The sequence below is a fragment of the Larimichthys crocea genome, chromosome XVI (genome assembly GCF_000972845.2).
Source record: "Larimichthys crocea isolate SSNF chromosome XVI, L_crocea_2.0, whole genome shotgun sequence".
NCBI lineage: Eukaryota > Metazoa > Chordata > Actinopteri > Sciaenidae > Larimichthys > Larimichthys crocea.
The window spans coordinates 4,643,237-4,664,419 of NC_040026.1; the positions used below are offsets into that span (position 1 = coordinate 4,643,237).

At 38.5% G+C, this 21,183-nt stretch overlaps 3 protein-coding genes across 3 annotated transcripts; 2 read left to right on the forward strand and 1 right to left on the reverse strand.

Annotated features, from left to right (window-relative positions):
• The first annotated feature begins 1,306 nt into the window (after nt 1-1,306).
• Nucleotides 1,307-4,587, forward strand: rbp5 (retinol binding protein 1a, cellular). Its single transcript, XM_010747808.3, has 4 exons — nt 1,307-1,734; nt 2,030-2,214; nt 2,598-2,699; nt 3,605-4,587. Exons 1-4 carry the CDS (start codon nt 1,659-1,661, stop codon nt 3,656-3,658), a joined length of 417 nt encoding a protein of 138 aa, XP_010746110.1. The 5' UTR covers nt 1,307-1,658; the 3' UTR covers nt 3,659-4,587.
• On the reverse strand, nt 3,929-14,483 carry LOC104932548 (tumor necrosis factor receptor superfamily member 5). The gene is made up of 8 exons (XM_010747805.3): nt 13,840-14,483; nt 13,536-13,661; nt 12,259-12,405; nt 12,065-12,158; nt 11,609-11,685; nt 8,065-8,172; nt 5,551-5,703; nt 3,929-4,948 (listed from the first exon to the last, which is right to left on the reverse strand). The coding sequence occupies exons 1-8, from the start codon at nt 13,910-13,912 to the stop codon at nt 4,767-4,769; spliced, it is 960 nt and encodes a 319-aa protein (XP_010746107.2). The 5' UTR covers nt 13,913-14,483; the 3' UTR covers nt 3,929-4,766.
• Nucleotides 14,484-14,691: 208 nt separating this feature from the next.
• c1s.2 (complement component 1, s subcomponent .2) lies at nt 14,692-20,301 on the forward strand. The gene is made up of 11 exons (XM_027289721.1): nt 14,692-14,849; nt 15,079-15,277; nt 15,369-15,549; nt 16,496-16,621; nt 16,852-17,045; nt 18,056-18,206; nt 18,300-18,415; nt 18,501-18,582; nt 18,668-18,802; nt 18,904-18,978; nt 19,084-20,301. Exons 1-11 carry the CDS (start codon nt 14,833-14,835, stop codon nt 19,881-19,883), a joined length of 2,076 nt encoding a protein of 691 aa, XP_027145522.1. The 5' UTR covers nt 14,692-14,832; the 3' UTR covers nt 19,884-20,301.
• Nucleotides 20,302-21,183: the final 882 nt, after the last annotated feature.

Sequence of the window (21,183 nt, forward strand, 5' to 3'; positions counted from 1 at the left end):
TCTGTTGGCAAAAACTGAATATTCATAAATGTTTTTTTTATTAGTGTATCATGACTTCAACATAAGAATTGTCTTTTATATCTACAGAAAGAGCCACCACATTTCTACAGCAATCCAAAATGGACAAACCAAACAGTGGCTCTAGAAAGGGTCTTTTTATTTTTATTTTATAAGAGTGTCCACTGTAGCTTTGCCTTCATTCCTGGAAGGAGACGATGAGGCAAAGGGTATTCAGTTGGTTGTAATCTGCAACTTCACCACTAAATGGTGCCATTAAATCCTACACACTGGACCATAACGGAGACAGATCTGTCCTTCCACCAATCCTTCTCTTCTCTTCTCTTATACCTGAACAACCACGACTTTTTCTTTTCCAAATGCCAACAGATCTCCCAGAAAACACGGGTAGGACTGACACGATTCTCAAATCAATTCAATACAGTTCAATTTCATATAGCACCAAATTATAACAGAGGTGAACTCATGACACTTTCTATATAAAGCAGGTCTTGACCATATGTTTTATACTATTATTTACAGAAACCAAACAATGAGCAAGCACTTGGCGACAGTAGCAGGGGAAAACGTCCTTTAAGAGGCAGAAAATTCAAGCAGAACCGGTTAGGTTAGATTAGATTAGAGAGGATGAGACACAGATTCACAGCAGCAATGATGATCTTTATAAACAACAATAACAATAAATTATAAAAAAAAATAGCATTTGTAATGGATGCCAAGCAGGACCATAGCAGCAGGCTTGACCAGTCACCGATCTAACAGTCTGAAACAGTCATTTAATCCTATCAGAGTTCAGCCAACTGTTGTTTCCAAAGTCTGGAATGAACTTTAAACTCATCCATTACATGTTTTCAAATCACCCAAATAATACAGACTGGGTCTTTAACCTGTATGTGCAGTAATAGGAGTGTCTCCCTAAATCTGAGATAAAACTTTGAGGTAACCCAGTAGTGGAAAGTAACAAAGTAGAGTAGGAGTGCTGTACTTACTTACAATTTTGAGGTACTAGATTCATACCTTAATACATATATGTAAACATAGTACATATATAGTATATAATATAAAAAATGATGTACTATTATGGATAAAAATGTAACTTTATTGATCCCTTTGTGAAATTCACAAGTCTCCTAGCAGTATATAGTGAGAAATAAGCTCCACGTTTACCAGCTGCAACATTAAAGTCATGAATATGTTAATGCATCAATTATTCTGCCAATACCCACCCATCTGTACTTCTTCACACTACTTCACACAGCTTCACCACCACCACCACCACGTTTCATGATTACGAAGCACCGCCTCTGCCTGTAACAGAGTAAAGGCATTGGGGAAAATGCATGAACCTCCCCCTGCATGGAGTCCTGCAGAGAAACGAGTGAGTCACAGCCCTCTGGAAACGATTTCCTAAATTCAGTGTAAATCTCCAGCGGAGAGGAGTCGTATCCGTGCAGCCTGCAGCACAGAGAAACTCCAGACTCGACAAAACGACAAGTTTCATTTTACGCGCTCCAGTCCAGGCATTGTCCGTTGTGTGAACCTTATACCAAAGCAGGCGGCAGCTGATATCTGAGCTCCAGGAGAAAAAAGCAAGAAAAGAGGGAAAGTAGAGATTTCAGCTGGTTTTTGGAAGAAACAACATGGCTAAACCTGATTACACCGGCACGTTTCATATGGTGGAGCAGGAGAATATGGACAACTACCTCGCAGCTTTAGGTAAGACACTTACAACCAGTCTACTTTCTTTACACAACACAGTTAAAATATAACACATCCAGACTTTTGTTGCCCCTTATTATAAACTAATGTGCAGATATGTATTGCTTTGTTGCTTTAAAGTCATATTTTAGTAATAAAGTTATTAAGTCATCACCTTGTCCTTTATATGAACCCGGACACACATCCACACCCACACACACACACTCAGGGAATGTATTACTCTATCTGCACTGTGTGTGTGACAGACCCCCTTTTAGTTGAGTAACATTAAAGTTATTGAACTTCCTTTCAGATATAAATTTTGCTCTGAGAAAGATTGTGTGTCTGCTGAAGCCCACCAAAGACATCACTCATGATATCGCCACTGGAGCCATGAAGATCCGCACCGTCACCACCTTTAAGAACTTCAACATGGATTTTAATATTGGAAAAGAATTTACTGAAGACCTGCAAGCGGTTGATGGTCGTACCTGTCAGGTGTGTTTTACTGAATATGCATGCTGACTTGTTTGAACATGTGTAGAACTCAGTGACACAAAGGAAAAATGTTTGATTTGTTCGTATGTATAAAACAAACAACCCCTACTGCTTAAACCCAGCTTGATCCAGCAATAGATGATGTGTGTGAGACTGTGAGAAAGCAAAACCCATTCAGGAACTTTGTGCATGAATCAGAATTAGCTGCATTATGTTTCAAGACAAAACAAAAAGACACCAAACGGAGGCAAAAGAAAAGACTTTGACCCCCAGGCCATCCCCCAGGCACTGCACAAAGACACTTGTCTGTATGTGATCAAATGTGTGAGCTACTTTACATACTAATTGCACACGGTAACACACACATCTCTGTGCTCCTGCAGACTACAGTGGACTGGGATGGAGACAAGCTGGTTTGTGTACAGCGAGGCGAGAAACAAGGACGAGGCTGGACCCACTGGCTGGAGGGGAACTTGCTGCATTTGGTAAAGTTGTGTGGATGGAGTGAGAAGAGACAGAGAGAGAGAGAAGACAGGGAGGGGGGAAGGGGATTATGGAACAAGGAAAATGAAAACTTTAAAGGGGAAAAGATGCTCGAATTGATATGCTAAATGAGGGAGAACATGCAAATAAGACAGGGTTTGGAAGTTATTTATTGCCTCGTTCACTTGCACTACACTGTCCTCGTGGGGAAGTTCTTTTATTTAAAGGTTTGTGGAGCCTTGTGCATGCCTGAGAGGAAAAACTAACAAAGAAAGGCAAAGGCAAACACAAAAGAGGAAGAGGACTCTTGAAAGTACTTCTTTATAAAATGCAATAACTCTGCAGCAAGGGAGAGGATTGGTTGTTCTTAGATTATAGATAATCTGTCAATGCTGATTAAGATTTAATACAATCACTATTGTTCCACTAAATAGCTCTCACAGGATTCCTAATACCTTTCTTGCTCAGAGGACAAAGCAATGTGTTGTTGATGTTGTGTCCAAAGTCAGGAGAGAATTTGGTAAGAAATGCCAGCGAGGATCAGGCCTCTAATATGGTGGATTTTAAAGGGTTACACAAAGCAGGAGAAGAGAGCAGCGAGAGACTAATGAAGAGGGAGAAAGAGGGGGAGCTGGAGGAGGAATGGGGGAGGAGGCTGAAAGGAGGAGATGGCGAAAGAGTAGGAGACAGATTATGAGGTCAATGGATGAGGAGAGGTTTAGAGGGGGAGGTGGGATTGTGTTTTGGATACAATCCCATCTTTTTGTATTACTCATTTAATTCTCCTTTCATGTGCCAAACTGTCAAACTTATTGATTCCCACTATTCATTTACACTGCTCTTCCCTCCCCTCCTTTCTCCTCTGCCCCCTCCTCCTCCTCCTCAATGGTCTTTTTCCTCCCTGCAGGAGTTGAGAGCTGAAGGAGTGGTTGCTAAGCAAGTCTTCAAGAAGGCTGATTAAAGCAACTGAAAATGTGTTTTCAAGAATAACCTCAATTTATTCTTAATAGAATATAGTTAATTTGATTTAAACAATGTTTATAGCTTTTTTTTTTATATAATCAAAACAATGAGACAGAATATCTGTGAAAGCACTGATATGTACATGTCCTTTACTGTTTCTGTTTGATGGTATTAAGTGAGAAGAGAGCAGTGGGACTACATTTGTAAACATTCCCAATGTGCTTCCTTGTATCTATCACAATGTTATAAACAAATCATAAATCATCTGTCAGGGTTCACTGCTGCATCTTTTAATACATCGTTCTCCAAGTTTGAAACGTCAATATGTGTGGTATCGCTGGTTTTATATACAATAGTTTTATAAATACTGAAATTCAAGTCTACGTCACTTTAAAAGAAGAGTTTTCATGTATAACGACTGGAACACTATAAATTAAATTAGATATCCTTTAAAATATAATTACAAACACACAGTTTACATTAAAGGATAAATATTTTTCTTATTATAAACAGATTTCATTAAAAGACCAATAATGGCTAGGTCCATCTCTCAAAGTCTGACTGTGACCCATTTGTTCTTATTAAGCTCTATAGGCAGGACAGAAATCTTTAGTTTCTTAAAGAATTACATGGGAACTATTTTCTGCTGTGGATTAATACATTTTTACAACAGCAGGGTGCCCATGTTCATGGTAATATAGGAACATATGTGGCTCATTGATGTGTTTTGGACAATAGAGAGGAATAAGCTATACTTCATTTTACGGTTTATTGTTGGTTTTGGTCTGTTCAGGAGATTTGTCTAAAATAAGAAAAATCCAGAATAGGAACAGACTTATTCTTAAATAGAGACACCGCAGACAGCGCTGCCTTCACTTGTGAAGCTCCTATTAACACTAATTCACATCAGAGAGCAGCCTCTAAATGCAACACAGATAAAATATCACATCACTGGAGCTGAAATTGTCATTAAAGTCCTGCAGGGGGCAGCAAACTTCTTTTTCTTTGGTATAAATAAGTCCAGTTTAAAAAAAAATAAAAAACAGGTGTAGCAGCTGGTGAGGGACTCAGAGTAAATGTTGTAAAAGTACACTGTTAAAACATAATTATGTCCCACACCACTCGTCCTCTTGTGGCTCTGAGTAGGTCCTGAAGAAGTTGCCAGTGCCGTATGAAGCACTTCCATTGACGTGGTTGGATTCAACAAATGAAACTGAAGCCTTCAGTGGAGTTATGGGATGGCTGCTGTGCACACTGTCCTGTGTGCAGCCATTAACTGCATTATCATCTGAGGAGGATAAAATCAATGTTCAGTGTGACCATCCTTCACAGTAATGTTACATGGCTTTGTGATTTATGGTCTTCCTAATGGAGTTCAAAGCATTTGTGAGCATGGAAAATGAATATAAACTAGTGTTGGAGAAGCGAATACGTTCACTCTATCACACTGATGGTTGACAATTTAAAGGGAAAATCAACATAAAGTGTCTAGAGCCTCAGGATGTAGGAACAGCTTCAGTGTTCTTTGGCATAATTTCACAGTGTTTCACAGGAGGCATATCCACCCCCTCACCACTCTGTATTGAAGCCTATTTTTCTCCACTGTCTTATCTATCTGTATATTTTCCAGACATACATCTTTCCTTCTCCTGTACATTTTGAGAAGGAAAGATAATATTAGTAACTTTCAATGACCACACATGGCTGATATGCATGACATTCATGTGTAACTCAACATTTGGCTTAGAAGATGATGACCTTGAACCACAATCTCCCTGGTTTAGGACCAGTGGCATTTCTTCTCAAAACCTCAAATAGAAATGCCTACAAATGCTTAAAAACATCAAAACAAAAAAATATTTTTATCGGTATCATAAAGTGTGTTATTACCTGGGTGAAAAAGGGGTAAATAGGAGCCGTCCACGGTGCAGCTCTCTTTGCCGTAAACTTTCAGCTCTGTAGACGGTAAAGGTAGATCCAGATCCAGACTGCTAGGTTCTGCTGGAACCATTTCAATCAGGGTAACAGGAGTAACGGAGCTGGCTGTCACACAGAACAACACAAATATGTTCAAAAACAAGAAAATTACAAGGAAGCTTCTTATGATAAATAGTCATATGCATCAAGTATACTGCAGACTGATAACTTTTATCTTTTATTCAGTCAGATATGAAGTATGATCCTGATAACTATCTGGACACGCTGAGCAACTTTGTTTCTAGGAAAAATTCTTCTTGCATCTTCATTATTAAATTTATACAATTTCTTCAAAGGTTCCGCGTGACTCAACAATAAAGTGATACTTCGCCTTACGTTTATCAGACACAATCCTGTAGACTTGAAAGGCGTTTTTTTAAAGGTTCTTAGTTTCTTTTTTCACAGAGAAAGGTGCTGTGGTAAGTTTTGACTCATGGCAGGTTGATTCCAGGCTCGTGTTTTAGGGCGGAAAAACGTTTCAGGCTCTCCAATATGAACATCATGAATCCACCCCTGCAACAAAATTCACTATATCTTCCCAACAGTCATCAATTTACCATTACATGGCTGCATACACAGTGTTTTACGTAGATTCCATTGAAGCCATCACAAAGCTGAGAGGCTTCTATCTAAACATTAAGATCGTGCTGCCAACCTGCTGAAGCTGGCATCCGAAGACCTTAAGACCCCCTTTTTATTTTGTTTTAGTTTGTGGTAATTTGATTAATTTGTGATCCTAAAGCACAAAATCACCTATGAATATACATAGCTTAAGGCATGTCCTATATCATTAATCTGTCTTGTCTAGCAGCTTTGTTGGGTTTAACCTCATTACAACAAACTGGTACCCACATCTACTTTAATGTCCTCCTGTTGAGTTAAGCTGGTGTTTTATAGTTTAACTTCTAGACTACGATTTATCCTAGTTTCACTAAAAGTCTCAGTACATGTGAGCTGGAGTTTTTACACATCACACATGTCAGTTGCATATTAACAATCACTAGTTGTGATGTCACAAAACCTGCGTGTATGTGCACGTCTTCAGCACGCATTGGGGATTTATGGTGAGAAACTTTGAACTGGTGAAAGTGAAAACAGACTTTTGGTGTCAAACATACTTTTTTTTGCACAGCAAAGAGCACAAACATCACACTGGAGCAATATGCAAAACCACTGAAAATATAAGTGTATGACAAACTAGAGGTTTCCTCATCATACGTGTTAGTTGCATATTTGTCGATAGTAGTTGTGATGTCAAAATCCGGTTTGTATCGAACGCGTATTGAAGATTCAAGGTGAGAACCGGATGAAAGTGAAAACAGACTTTTGGCGACAGCAGGATTCCAGATAAAAAGTCCTAGTTTCTTTTTAATCCCCTTAAGCAATGTTCAGTGGAACCATCTAGTCATTAGTTAAAGAGTGATTTGTGCTAAACAAACCAAATTCTCTTCATCTCATTTGACTGACAATATAAATCTTTGACACAATCTCGAAACCTCAGCAGACAAAACTGAAACTATCTTTATGCCACAATGCTACCATAAGAAGGGAAATATGTATTTTAGCAATATTGGTGTATATAACCCTTTAAGATACCTACATGCTGTTTAGATTTAAAGATATATTGTGTTTCTTTTCTTTTACTGAATCATCATAGTCACTGATTCATTCTCTTAAAACCGACAACTGTTCCAAATATACGTCATACTGACAGGCTGGCAGAACAACATTCTTGTTCTTGACATCCAACCTTCTCTTGTTAATTGTGTCTCATCTTTAATTTCCAGTATTTGCACATTGCTTCACTGGAACACTACAGTAAATGTCAATGAAATACAGAGAAACATCAGCAAAAACAGTTAACAATTAGAGACAGTGCTACATACGTAGGACCTGTTTCTCAGTATGAGTTAGCTGCCTGTGAAGTATGCGTCACATTATACCAGATAACTGTGTCAGTCTGAATATGTACAGGATGTGGTTTCCCCATTCAGTTTGTCATTTTAGTTGCACTCGTTCAGCACAACATTACGCAACTCGAGAGGGTTATACAGTACTAGAACAAAAAAATTCTGCTCTTGTGCAAAAAGAAAAACCCAAAAGAAAGCACATTTCTTTTAGATAAATAAACATAAGACCACACAAAGAAACTCTTGTATATAAAAAGAGTTTTTATAAAAAAAAAAACTTTGTAGAGGAAGCAGTGGGTGGTTATGTTTGAAAGAGATAAGCAGCAACCTTCAACTGTATGACTTCAAAGCAAATGTGGCTCACAGTTGAGGGCAAATGACATGCATAGACAGCAAGTGTGTGGGCAAGGATGTACACTTCTTCAGCGCCTCCTTGTGAAGACTTTTTTTAAGTACGAGAAAAGTGTGTGAAAAACAATGATGAAACACACCCACACGTGTGACACATTGAACACACCTGCTCTGTATGACTTGCGTTTTTCCTTCCAGCAGATGAGACCAAACAGGACGAGTGCCGTCAGCACGAGTCCTGACCACAGGGCTGTGGGTAACATCCAGTGACAATCTGGTAAACAAACAGAGAGAGAGACAGAGGGGGGTTTTTACAGGGACCCAAATACATTTTGATTGGGGTTTTTTCTCCTGATAATACATAAGTAACTTCTGGTAAATGAGGTGGGAGTGAATGGTTACTGAATATTGCTCATGTATCCTCATTTATAATATTGTCAACAAAGAAATGAATGAAATGACTGTGATTATAAAAAGATGACCACAAAAGGTTTTCACAACCAAGACTATTATGAATGACTATCCATTCAGTTAAGAGTAACACCATATTATAATTAAAAATTCTGCAATATAAATGCATAACAAGTGGTTTATAACACATTATAACCTACTTGTAAAGTGACATTTTTTAAATACAATCAAAAGCCATCTGATGAAGCCTCCATAACTGATGCAGATAATACTGTGTAACCTAGCACATAAGCAAATCCTTACACTGTATTATAAAGCATTTATTAACTATTTATACATATGTATATAAATATTTCACAGGTGGGTTTAAAACTGTAAAAATGTTATCATGTAATTGTGTTTAAAATATTATAGTAAAAAGGTGTTAGTACTGTTGATTTCATGTTTCAGGTTGCCTTTTCATTCCATATTTTACAAGTTTTTTTCATCAATAGAAATGCAATCTTGCCATATAACTGACATGAAAAAAACACATGAATGCCTCATAAAATGAAGGTTTTAGCATGAAATATATATTACAATTAAGATAAAAATTCCATTAAATGCCATAAATATAAAGGTTTTCTATGACACAAACACACTATAACTATGTCATGATATTTTTGTTTTTGATGTCTTTATGTCTGCTTACACCTATAAACTATTAATGCGCCACGTACTACTGAACGGTACTAAACAGGTGGGATTTAAATGTAAATGTAAATGTAAAGTCTTGCTGCCGTCTCTTCTGTGGTTGGAATTGCTTTTTCCTTTTATGTTACAAAAAAGGTTTCCACATAAAAAAATGTCACAGGTAATATTTCCACCTGTTTGATCTGTATGTCGCGCCCGTCATGTGTTTCACTACTTATTTGACTGGATTAAACTCACAAAAATGTAAACTCTTAAAGTTGAAGGAAAAAGTTACAATGAAGGAAAAAGTTTTTAAAAATTCATGTTTTCAAGTATGTCTAAATGACTAGATTTCTACTGCAGTTTCAAAACTGTAGATCTGTCACCACTTGAGACAGTTCCCTGTATTCATTCTGTTGACTGCTGTGTTTTTTCTGTTACACATAATAACGTCATTTCAGATCCAGACACTCCCTCCTGCCCTGCAGTAACTTCTGCTTTTTGGATAAGTTTCCCTATTTTGTTTAGCCAGCCTGGCTTTGACTTTTATCTGTTTTTATTAAACATGAACATTTACCTAACACGTCTGTCTTTAAGTCAAAGACATTTTAGTCATTCTCTGACGCTTCATAAGATCATGTTTATATTCAAAGCTTCAGCAAACCCCCACTCCATTCTCATCCGTTATACTCACTTCTAAACACCAGTAAACACCTCTGCCACCTGATTAGGTACTTTGACCTTTATGACTTGTACTGGTCTGATTTTGTTGGCTGAGTTTGTTTTTTTCTTCGTATTTGTTTAGACCAATAGATTATGGTGCCAGTGTCCGAATCATGAATGTTGTTCATAGATGTATCAGCCTGGTTTCTATAGATACATATTGTGTATTCTACTTTCTGTTTCTGTCGTTTGAGCTTGTTAGCTGCTTCAAACTCTCAGTCTCAAACCTGTTCAACATTTTCAGGCAAGTTGCGACCAAATGAGTATTTGGCTTCATGCCTCACCAGCACCAGCTTTGGAGTGCCAAAACAAAGAAATCTCTCTGTAAAAGCCTTTGAAGAAAGCCTAAAGCATAATTAATTGTAGCCACATTAGTGGACTCTAGAGATTTGCAATGTTGGTTGGTAAACTGCTTTAATCATTTGCTGATCTGCAGGAATTTTGACCCTTGACATTTGTGGTTTTGAGTCAACAACTAGTTGATGAATTGCCAATAAATTTTTGGTACAGATGTTTATGCCCCCATTGGGAGTATTGTAATCTTTTTGATGACGCTCTGATTTATTAATTTGTCTCTGACACTTTGGGTTATAACCAATATTAATATACTTATTAAAAAATCTAGCCTCACAGAGACACTTGCTTAGCTGCACACTGCAGACCCATGAGGTCCAGTTAACCACCAAAAAATCTCTCACATCTGTTCACTTCTTCACTCACACTCAAACTCTCTCACTACCTGTGTGGCTGCTTGAGCAAATTAAAAAATGCTGGTGACCCGGTTGTGAAGTTAAGATCATGGCACAATCTCACACACTTGTCAAGACTTGCTGTTGCAGTCCTTAAATCTACAACAACCTAATTTGGGGGCCGGGACCCCCACTAGGGGTCACTAAAACTTCAGGGGTGGTCAATGGACTTTTTTGATTTAAGGGATATAAGAAAACTTAAAAATATATATATATATGCTGTCTGTATACTACCTATCATTTTAGCATTTCATCCATTTCACTGAAAACTGAAAGTAACTGTTTCCTGCATCCTGTATTAGAAAAGTACCACACAGAGCTAATAGAACAACAACCATGCATCAAGGGGGAAGAAACACAGAATTTGTCAATAAATATGTCTATCAAGTATCTACGATTGTTTAAGATGAAATTTTAATAAAATATGCTGCAGAATACAGACGGAGGACTGCATAAAAAGTTCCTAAAGATATCAAGAAAAGTAATCTCTTATGCAAAAATAATCTCACTTGTTTTACACCAACTTCCTGCAGTTTATCACCTGTTCTGTACTGTTATTGTTATGCATGTAATATAATATGAAATATCTATAAAACATGTTGTTTAGGCAGGAGTCATCAGTTTACTCAATGATAAAAAAAAGGAATCCCATAAGAAAAAATAAGGTTGGGAATTACTGATTTAGAGTCATTTTTCTGTCTATCTTTTAAATGCAACGTTTATGTTCATATTTTAATATTCTTGTTTCTGGTATATCTAGTTACAAACCGTTGAAAGGCTTTCTTCTTGTTTAAGGGTTCCCGTTGTGGCTGAAAACACCACATTGAGAGAACACTTTGAGTAAGCTCTGTAACCTTTTTCACATTGTTTTAACCATGTCATTTGATTTCTGATTATCTCTGCTTTAATATTTATTCTCTAAAGGTGGAATCACCACTTACAGTCAGTTCTCTCTTTCTTTGGAATTTGTACTACATGTACTTCCTCTTTAAATAACATGTGACGTATTGGAAATGAAGGTCAGCAGGAATGCACTGAGTCATTAAGAGCGTCCCCTACATTGCACAAGTTAGATTGTTTAGCTAAAAGATTTTCTGAAGATCTGAAGATGATAATGATGATGATGCACATTTTTAAACAAAAATGGAGACCTACGAGATTTGAAGTCTCCACAGATTGCATCTGTTGTTTTGGTTCCCTTGTGTAGCAACACTCTTCCAATGTCCTCACATCTAAGAACAGCACACAAAGACAAAAAAAAATAAATATCAAACACACTCCTGTAGACTTGAATTTTATAACTGTATATTTCTACTCAATAAAGATAATTGAAACTGCTGACCTACTAAAAAAGAGATGCACTGTACACAAAGGTTCAGATAAGCTTAAGAGACAATTGTACAATTCCTACAATCTGAATGACATATAGTTATAGTAGGTGTGATGTGGGATGTTTCAGGTTTGTAGACTGAAGATGTCAACCGAAACAATAACAGTCATTTCTGCTGTGTGCCGCCGGCTGCCTCGTGAATGATTCAGTCACATTACACAAATCGACATCCTCCTTCCACTTTAATAACAGGAATAACGGTAATAGAGACGCAGTCTGACCTGGTATATCTTTGACAGGGTTCGTTGAAATCTATCATGTCGCTGTAGGTCCCGTCTTCACATGGAGCGCAGATTGTGTCATTTGTGCGAGTGGCTGCATGAAGGAATAAGATGCGGGGTCAGTTTCCAGTTTGTATGTAAATGCTTGCTGCAGTATGTGATCATTTATTTTGAATATTACAGTGCAAGCCTACCTCGAACCTTGACGCCTTCACCTTTAGGGCAGTGGTGCACTGGCCTGCAGTGTTCACACTGATCATCACTACAGTAGAAACCAGTCACACACTCACACACTGTGTCCCTGTCAGCTGCACAGTCATTTACTTTCCTCTGGTTGTTACCTAAAAGAGAGATATAGGCCATCTTAAGAAAGGCACCCATCCTTCCTTCATAGAAACAACACAACACCCAGACTGAAAGAGACACACAGTTGTGTTATTGGTTGTTGGAAGAGACAAAACAAAAAGACTCTAACACCCCTAAAGAAACACAAAATGACCCTGTGAACATTTTGTGTCATCTGTGCAGCTGTTTTGTCACACTCCCTCTCTCTCTCTCTTTGTGGTTGTTTCACATCTTTCAAATGTGTGCTTTTATAGTTGTTTTTACCTCTGGGCCTGCGCCCAGCAAGCCTGCTTGGTGTTTCAATCGTGGGAAAGAGGTGGGGTGATGTATCTTACAGACCGTACAGTCCTCTCAAACTTGTACTTGTTACAAACTTTTAATTAATCTACATTTTAAAAACTCACTGGAGTGGGAGGCCAAGTTAAACAATTAACAAACACATTTACCCTTTTTACAGTAAAAACAACACCCTTTGCTGCCTTAGAAATATGATTTAACAGAACTAAATTTGAATAATGACTTCTTCTCATGAGTTGTAAAATTGTAAAACTACCTCAATCAGGTTCACACTTTAGATCACAGATTTGAGACGCTTCACAAGTTTGTGCACAAGACTGCACCCATTAACTTTGTTTCATTAAAAGCCTATGAGGGTAACTATGTTGAAGGTTGCTCAAATCTTTTTACTCCACTTTAAAATGCATCATATTTTTATGTATAAGCTTATTCGAACTCTTCTCTAAAACTACGTGTGTGAAATACTCCAGGCTTTTTTTTAAATGAATGTACCACTTCATGAAATTTAGAAATTAGAAAAATCACCGATATCTTGACATCATTTCATACTTTTTTGCCCAAAACTCAGCCTACTTTCAAAACTAAAAATTGTGAGGCAATTTTGGCTACACAGCTGATCCTGGCTGACCCTGGCTGACACATTAGTGCTAGCCTTAAGAATTGGGTTACAAACAGAAAAGAAGATGATGTTAAAGAAGTGCAGTTGTGATGTTCGCATGAATAAACCAATGCACAATGTGTATAAATATGTTTGGCAGGAAGAGGAACTGTGTTTGTGTTTGCAGTACAGAAATAAGTGTGTGCATTCGAGCAAAGCTGTTTGACTTACTGGAACTGCAGCTCTTGCAGACATGACATTTCGTCAAGTGATTCTTTGTGGCTGTGTAGAGCTCGCGTCCACATTTAGCACACTCAGTCTGCTTCGTGCCATCACACTCAGCTTTCATGTATGATCCTGATAAGAGTTTTTTTTTTTTAAACAGAGATATACAGAAGAACTGAATGTCAGGCTGTAATGCAAAGATGTGCTGTCTGAATCTGAATATTTACACAGAGCACATACACAGCACATGCAGTGTCTGCACTGTCTATAAAGAAGTTTGTTATACAAAGAGAAAAGAAGTGTTACTGACCTGCATCACAGCGATCACAGCATCTCCCATCTTTGCTCTTGTACTTAGCCTCATTTGTGCAATTCATCGTCATTTGTTGCCCATTCGATTATAATCCTCCAGCTGTGTGCAAAATATATCAATTTAAGACTACAGTGAATGTCTTCCTGTACGCTCCTGCCCTTAAGCTGTTCCTAACCTTTGCAATAAAAGGTGTTTAATTTAACTTAGCTCAATGAGCATCACTCAAGGTGCAATCTCTCTTTGCCTTTTCTGCTTTTCTGGCGTTCACTCATTCACTTCTCAAATTCATCTATCTCCACTCTTGTTCTACAGTCTCATCTGTCTGTGACTACATATGTTTCCTCTCCTCTCTCTGCTTTACCTACTTCTCATGTCTTTTCTAATCCTACAGTGGAAAACCCCAGTGACCCTTATCTTTTGTTTCCCCTCAATCACTCTCTCTCTTTCTCTCTCTCTCTCTCTCTGTCTCTCTCTCTCTGTCAGTCTCTCTCTTTCTGCCTCCGTCTCTCCTTATTTCCTTCCTGTGCTAGCCCTCTTACTGCGAGGTAAGCTGTGTGTGTGTGTTTCCGTATAGCTACAGGACCAATGGCTGATTTTGGCTCTCTAACCTCACAATGAGACACTTCCTCTCTCTTTTACACCCCTTCCTTTCACTCAGTCACCATTGTTCTCTAATGAACCTTTGTCCCAGTGTTACACAGATGTTTTTGAGCTAAAACTGCAACGATATCACAAAGCAACAGTTGATCCGAAAAGTTTTTTGGCCCAGCCTGTCTTCCTACCATTCTACTTACCCAATTACTTCTTTGTTAATGTAAGAGTACAAAAAAACAACCTACAAATAGATTTATAAAATGCCTACGTTTGCAAAATATAAGTGAGAAGGAAAGGGGGGCGACAGGGAAGAGAGAGGGATGGAAAGTACATTTTAATAAAAAGGGGAAGGAGATATGTTGAGTTAGTTTATTTGTGAAGAGATTTGATCGGATCATGATGTTACGATTAAGGTGGGTTAGAATTTTTGCATTTTAATACTATAAAACAGATAATTACATCGTATGATAGAAGGATGTTAATAGATTTTGTTAGAGCTCTGTGATTTTGTGAATTATTGTGGGTAATTTTTTAACGTTTAGCATTATTTAATACTTTTTATTTCTTAACTTTGTGGTCCTTGTGTTTACTCCACTTCCCCCTCCTTTCCTTTACAATATATAACCCCTTATTTTCACTTAGTCTCCCGCTTCTCCTGCTCTCACACTCGGCCTACTCGATGCTGCTGGGATGGGTGGAGTCTCCAGGGTATCCCACTGGATACTTGCCCTATTCCAGTCTAAACTGGAGCAGGTGTGCCCCCAAAGGACACACCCTCTCCATCAGGCTCATCCACCTGGACCTCGAGGACAGCCAAGACTGTGAAAACGATGCCGTGAAGGTCAGGGGTCAAGATAAACTTAAAATGTCTCTACTTTAAGAAGGTAACTGACTGCATAATATTCTGATTTGATCTCTGATCTGTTTCTCAGGTCTATTCAGATGGAAACTTAATTTCCGTTCTGTGTGGCAAAAGGGAATTTGAGGAGCTTCAGTCCGCTGTAAATCCCTCTCTCGTCTCCTCCCCGGGTGGCTGTCTCTCTCTTTCGTTCTACTCTGACTACTCAAACACAAGGAGGCACACCGGCTTCAGAGGCTTTTACAGCAGTCAAGGTGAGATGTAAAGGAGAAAAACAATACTAGGCTGTATGAGTCACTCCTTTGTCCACTGTATTTGTGCCAATATTATTTTTACACATTCCCCAGAAGAGCTCCAGCTAGACTTGTTATCATAATGTATCATAATTAAAGTCTGAAGACAATACACAATGGTGTTTAAACTGAAACAATTTGGTACTTTTTTCATTTTATAAATGAATAAAGCCAAAAATAATCAGTGTTAAGGGTTTTGGGTAGGGTTTGGTCATTGTGTGTTTCCTTAATTTTTTCATAATTTTAGTTATAGAGCATATAAATAACTAAAGTTGGTGCTCCTAAAGTGTTTTGCACTCAGACTTTCAGTTTCATTTCAAAGCTGCTGACAGGGCTTCAGTAAATGATGTCTCATCTCAGTCCTGCCTAATGGTTCACGCAGTCTTGACTGTACAGTAGAAAATGAGTTTCATCAAAAGAATGGGAAACTCCTGCATTGTATACAACTACTTATACTGTATCTAGATATAGCTAGATAGCTTTAGAGGTCCTGGTAGGGAGATTTTTTACTTTTAGACAGAGCCGGGCTGACAAGATATTATGCTAAGCTAAGTTTAGAGTTTAATATGTTGCTGCAAATTTACTTTAAGTACTTTAAATAACCGAATAATCACCACCAAAAGCACATAATATGGCAAGAAATGTATCAAAAAAAATGAATGAAACAGCTTGATACTGAAACTTTTGATGAAAACAGGAACAACATAAACACCTGACATAAAAGTTGCTCTTTTGGGCTGTTACAGGTCAGGGGTGTCTACTTAAATTTCTCCAACTAACCTATCACATGATCTGTTAGAAGAAAAGTACAGGGCTGATCTTGTGAACAACATATTTCCCAATGATTAGTTTAGAGGATCTCCCTATGCTTTTCTACATCTGACCTTTAATTAATTTGCACCCTCAGACTATGACGAATGCGAGAGCGACCCCGACAACAGATGCACACAGTTCTGCCACAACTTCATTGGAGGGTACTACTGCTCCTGCCGCCATGGTTACCACTTGGACAAGGACAAACACACTTGCACTGGTACAAAAAATTTCACACGCAGAACGAGACAAATCAGTGGCGGAAGGGACAAACATGAAACATGAAGTGAGAATTGAAAAATTGAGGAAGCAGAAGCAGGCAGGCGAGGGGGAAGAAAAAAGGGAAGGGAGAGAGTGGAAATAGATGAGAAGTGCTGAACATGTAATACTTATGATTATGTTGATTATAATGAAGATGGTGATGACAATGAGCTTGTATGTTCAACACAGTGGGGTGTACTGAGGATCTGTCAGGGCTGAAAAAGGGTGACATATCCAGTCCATCCTGGCCTGCTTCATACGCAGAGAACGCCAAATGCCAGCACACCCTATCTGTGGAGCCCCACCTGCAGCTGGAGCTGCACTTCTCTGATGTTTTTGATGTGGAGCAAAGCCCCGATGGTCAATGCATAGACGCACTGAGGGTAAGAGATGAGTGAGAATATGTAAATACCACATGAAGGTCTTTCTAAAACTTTACACAGCAGATGATAAAGAGGAAGCTCAGACAAAAGTGTTGAAACTTATATCTGACAAATATAAAGGATCCCATTTTGGCCATTTTAAAGTGGATTTTCACCTTTTCCTCCTTGAAACATTTCACTTATTATTGTCTTAAAACAAGGAATCAAAATAGATGCTCACTTATTGATGCTGATCTACAGATCTTTACAAAGTGATCAAAATTAAATTAGTGATTAAATTAAATTAAGTCTACATGGTTATCACAGTCCGATTTTCCCTAGTATCCCCCTTTTCCTTTTGTAGTTGAAGGGTGAAAGTCATTTTCTCCATTATACAGATAGTGGGTTCCCCTGGAGCCAGCATTTTGTGATTGTTCTTTTACTCGCAGTCATAAAGATCTTCAAAAGGTATGAGTGGCTCCTTCTGAGGCCCTTAGGAATATTTACAAGGTACAAAAAGTTCATGAGAAATCAGATTTCAGGTCTAGAATGTCTGAAACCAAACAGCACACTCCTTTCTAGAAAGGCTTATCATAAGGGGAAAAACCAGAAAATTTGAACATGGTCTGCTGAAACCAATCCACACTTCCTCCAGCAGGAGCACTGAGACCCACTAAATTCGTATCTCTAATAAAAAAAAAAAACCTGTGAGATTTTCCCCCAGAAATTATTTCAAAACAGAGAATTGGCAGAAGCAGACTGGGTTTCCCATAACTGAAGCCACATTTCCTCTGGAACTGCTATGTTAGCTTCCTTTTCCCAGCACTGTCTTATGGTTGATTTTTTATTAACTGAGGTGAAGCCGTTTCTATCATATCTGCTATAGATTAACCTACATTTTACACACTGGACCTGTAACATTATGTAACCAGTAATGATTTGGGTGTGTTCTAAATGGTGAAGACTATATTTATATTGAATTTATATTGAACAATGTTTCAGTGTTTTACCTGTGTTGTTTATTTTTGCAGATTGTAACTCACACTGGGACTCTGGGGCCTTTCTGCGGCAACACACCTCCCCCATCTCCCTTCCTCACTCACTCACATCATGTCCAAATCCGCTTCACCTCTGATGGCTTTGGCACAAACAAAGGCTTCAGTCTCCACTTTGTGACCAGAGGTACTGCAGCCTCCTCACCTCATCGTAACACAATGGGAAAAGAAAGTTTGGTGAAAACTGATCACACATGATCATAATTGTTCTTTTCTACAGACAAAGTGTGTCTAGCAGAGGTAACGCCACACTCCACTGCAGCTCCCCGTAAGTCAGAATACCATCAGGGTCAAACAGTGACAGTCACCTGTGACGTTGGCTATGCTGTGAATACTGTGAGTACACAGAGAACTAGGAGCTACAATACCTTTACATTTGATGTATGCACGCCACTAATTGAGTTCTCCTTTTGCAAAGCAGCAAGGCACCTTGGCCCTGTCATCAGAGTATGAGACCACATGCCTGAATACAGGCGTATGGAGTCCTAGTTACAGCTGTGAACGTGAGTCTGATGAACTCTCAAGCTTCTTTTGAATTTTTTTGGGTTTGTCTTTCACTGTGTCTTTCTCACATCTTCTCTTGTGTAGCGGTGAATTGCGGTTTTCCAGATATCCCAGTGGATAGCATCCTTCAGTTGGTGGACTCAGATAACCCTCAAACTCTGTATGAAGACCAGATCGAGTTTCAATGCACTTCAGAGTACTACATACTGGAAGGAGATGGTGATTATAGGAAGCTTTTACACATCCCTTTATTTTCTAAACTAACTTTTAAGAATACAAAGTTTTCTACTTCCATTTATATGATTTGTTCATTCTTTCAGACACATACACTTGCAATGCCAAAGGTGAATGGGAATCAGGAGACGGCGAGACAAAGATGCCCAAATGCATTGAAGGTATGACTTTAAATGTATTTCGTAGATTTTCTCATATAAGCCATCATTATTTTGTAGATGTTTCCCATTTTATATTAATCTTTGACAATTCTTTGTGTATTTCAGTGTGTGGGAGGCCTAAAACACACCCTGCGAATACAGGCAGAATTCTGGGAGGTAAAGATGCAAAGCTGGGAGAGATCCCTTGGCATCTTTTGATAAAAGAGCCGAGGAGAGGAGGAGCATCACTGATCAATGACCGATGGGCTGTCACGGCAGCTCATGTTGTGGAAAATGTAGAGGAAACCTCTTTGGTCCTGTATGGTGGAATGGTAGATGCAAAACAAACAAGACCAGCATTCATCAAGTCCTCTGATGTAGTTGTCATGAACAGTGAGAAGATCATAATTCACCCTCTCTACACCAGTGGCATTAAAGATCGCACAAATTTTGACAATGATATTGCTCTTATCAAATTAGCCTCCAGGGTGTCTTTAGGCCCAAACCTTCTTCCGATTTGCCTGCCAGAGGCAAACAGCGGCTTGGTGGAAAACGAGCAAGGCACAATTTCAGGCTTCGGGATGACAGAAAAATTTGATAAAATGGTTACATCGGTCATGTTAAAATACGCTCATATTGGGGTCTACCCCGTTTCACGTTGTCGGGATACACCTCGCACAAAAAATAACAGACACATGGTCTACACTGATAACATGTTTTGTGCTGGAGCGGCAGGGAAGGACAGCTGCCATAAAGACAGTGGAGGTTCGTTTGTTTTGCCAATGTTGGCTGAAGGCAGAGAGCCTTACTATCTGAAAGGCATTGTGTCCTGGGGACCGCCCTGTGAAGACAGGCAGTTCAAGGGTTATTATACCAAGGTGGAAAATTACTTAGACTGGATTAAGGCGGAAATAGCTCAAAATTAATAGACAAGTGAAGATGGGGGAGAGAATACTTTGCTACTAAACATAAAAGCATTTCGGGACTGATTCACATTTCTAAGATGTAAATGAAAATAAATACAATAATCTTGAAATTAAATGCACCAGAATTAATAACATTAAACTCTTATCAGGTTATGGCTTCATACTTAACTTTTGTTAATAAGTTTTAACCAACTGAATAATATACTCTATTTTTGATTTTAATCATTAACAGCTTACATACACACAAAAACAAGTTTTCCTCTATATGCTGGAATACAAAATTCTTTAGTCATTTTCACATATGGAAACATAACGTTTGGAATTAATATCACAGTATTCATATGACAATTTCTTCATACTGTGTATCATTATATAACAAATGTATGAAAAAAACACAAATAAAATGCTTTTCAGCACAGCATGTTTCATTGATTATTTCATCAGACTGTTCTCACATGTAAAGAGTGGACCCAATTGCAGACACAGAGCCACACGGAAAGACATAGGGGTTGAACACAAAGAAACACAGGAGCAGGTTTTAACCACCAAGGAACACAAAAAACTAACTAACCAAAAGGCGGCTGGAGATAGAGGCAAAAACAAACAAAAGAGTCAATAACCAAAATCCAGAACAGAGGCAGCAACAGAGGCGAGCTTCAGACACATACAGTAGTAAAGACAAAGAGGACAGATACAAGACATATAATGGACAGACAACGGAAAAACCCATCCATCCATTCTCTGTGACTGCTTATCCCTCTCAAGGTCGTGTAGATCCCAGCTGGGTACACCATGGACACACTTCTGTCACAGCTCATTGTGTTTCTCATAGAGGCAAACAAGCAATGTCGAGTCTCCAGTCAACCTATCCCGTGCAGACAAGGGGAGAATATGCAAACTCCACACAGAAATGCCACAAACCATGGCAAAAGTGCTGACCACTGCATCACAGTGCTACCCATATTATGCACATGTAGCTCTCTTAAAAAACATTTCTGATGTCACTTCCTCGTCTGCAGCTGCAGCATTTGGAGAACAAGCAATGCTCTGCTACCACTTAGTGGTGTCAGTAATGGTTTGAAACATTAGGACCAGTTAAAGGTTGTTCTTTGTCCTATAAATATCTGCATTTACCCATAAGTTTCAATGTTTAGATTTGTTTTATTCTGCTCAGGATTTTCTTTGATTGTATGATAACGATGAGGCAGGATCATAGGGATCATCTTTAGTCCCCTATATGAACAACCAGAGTGACATGGTCTCAGTTTGTTCTGTGGGCAAAGAAAAACAACCCCATCTA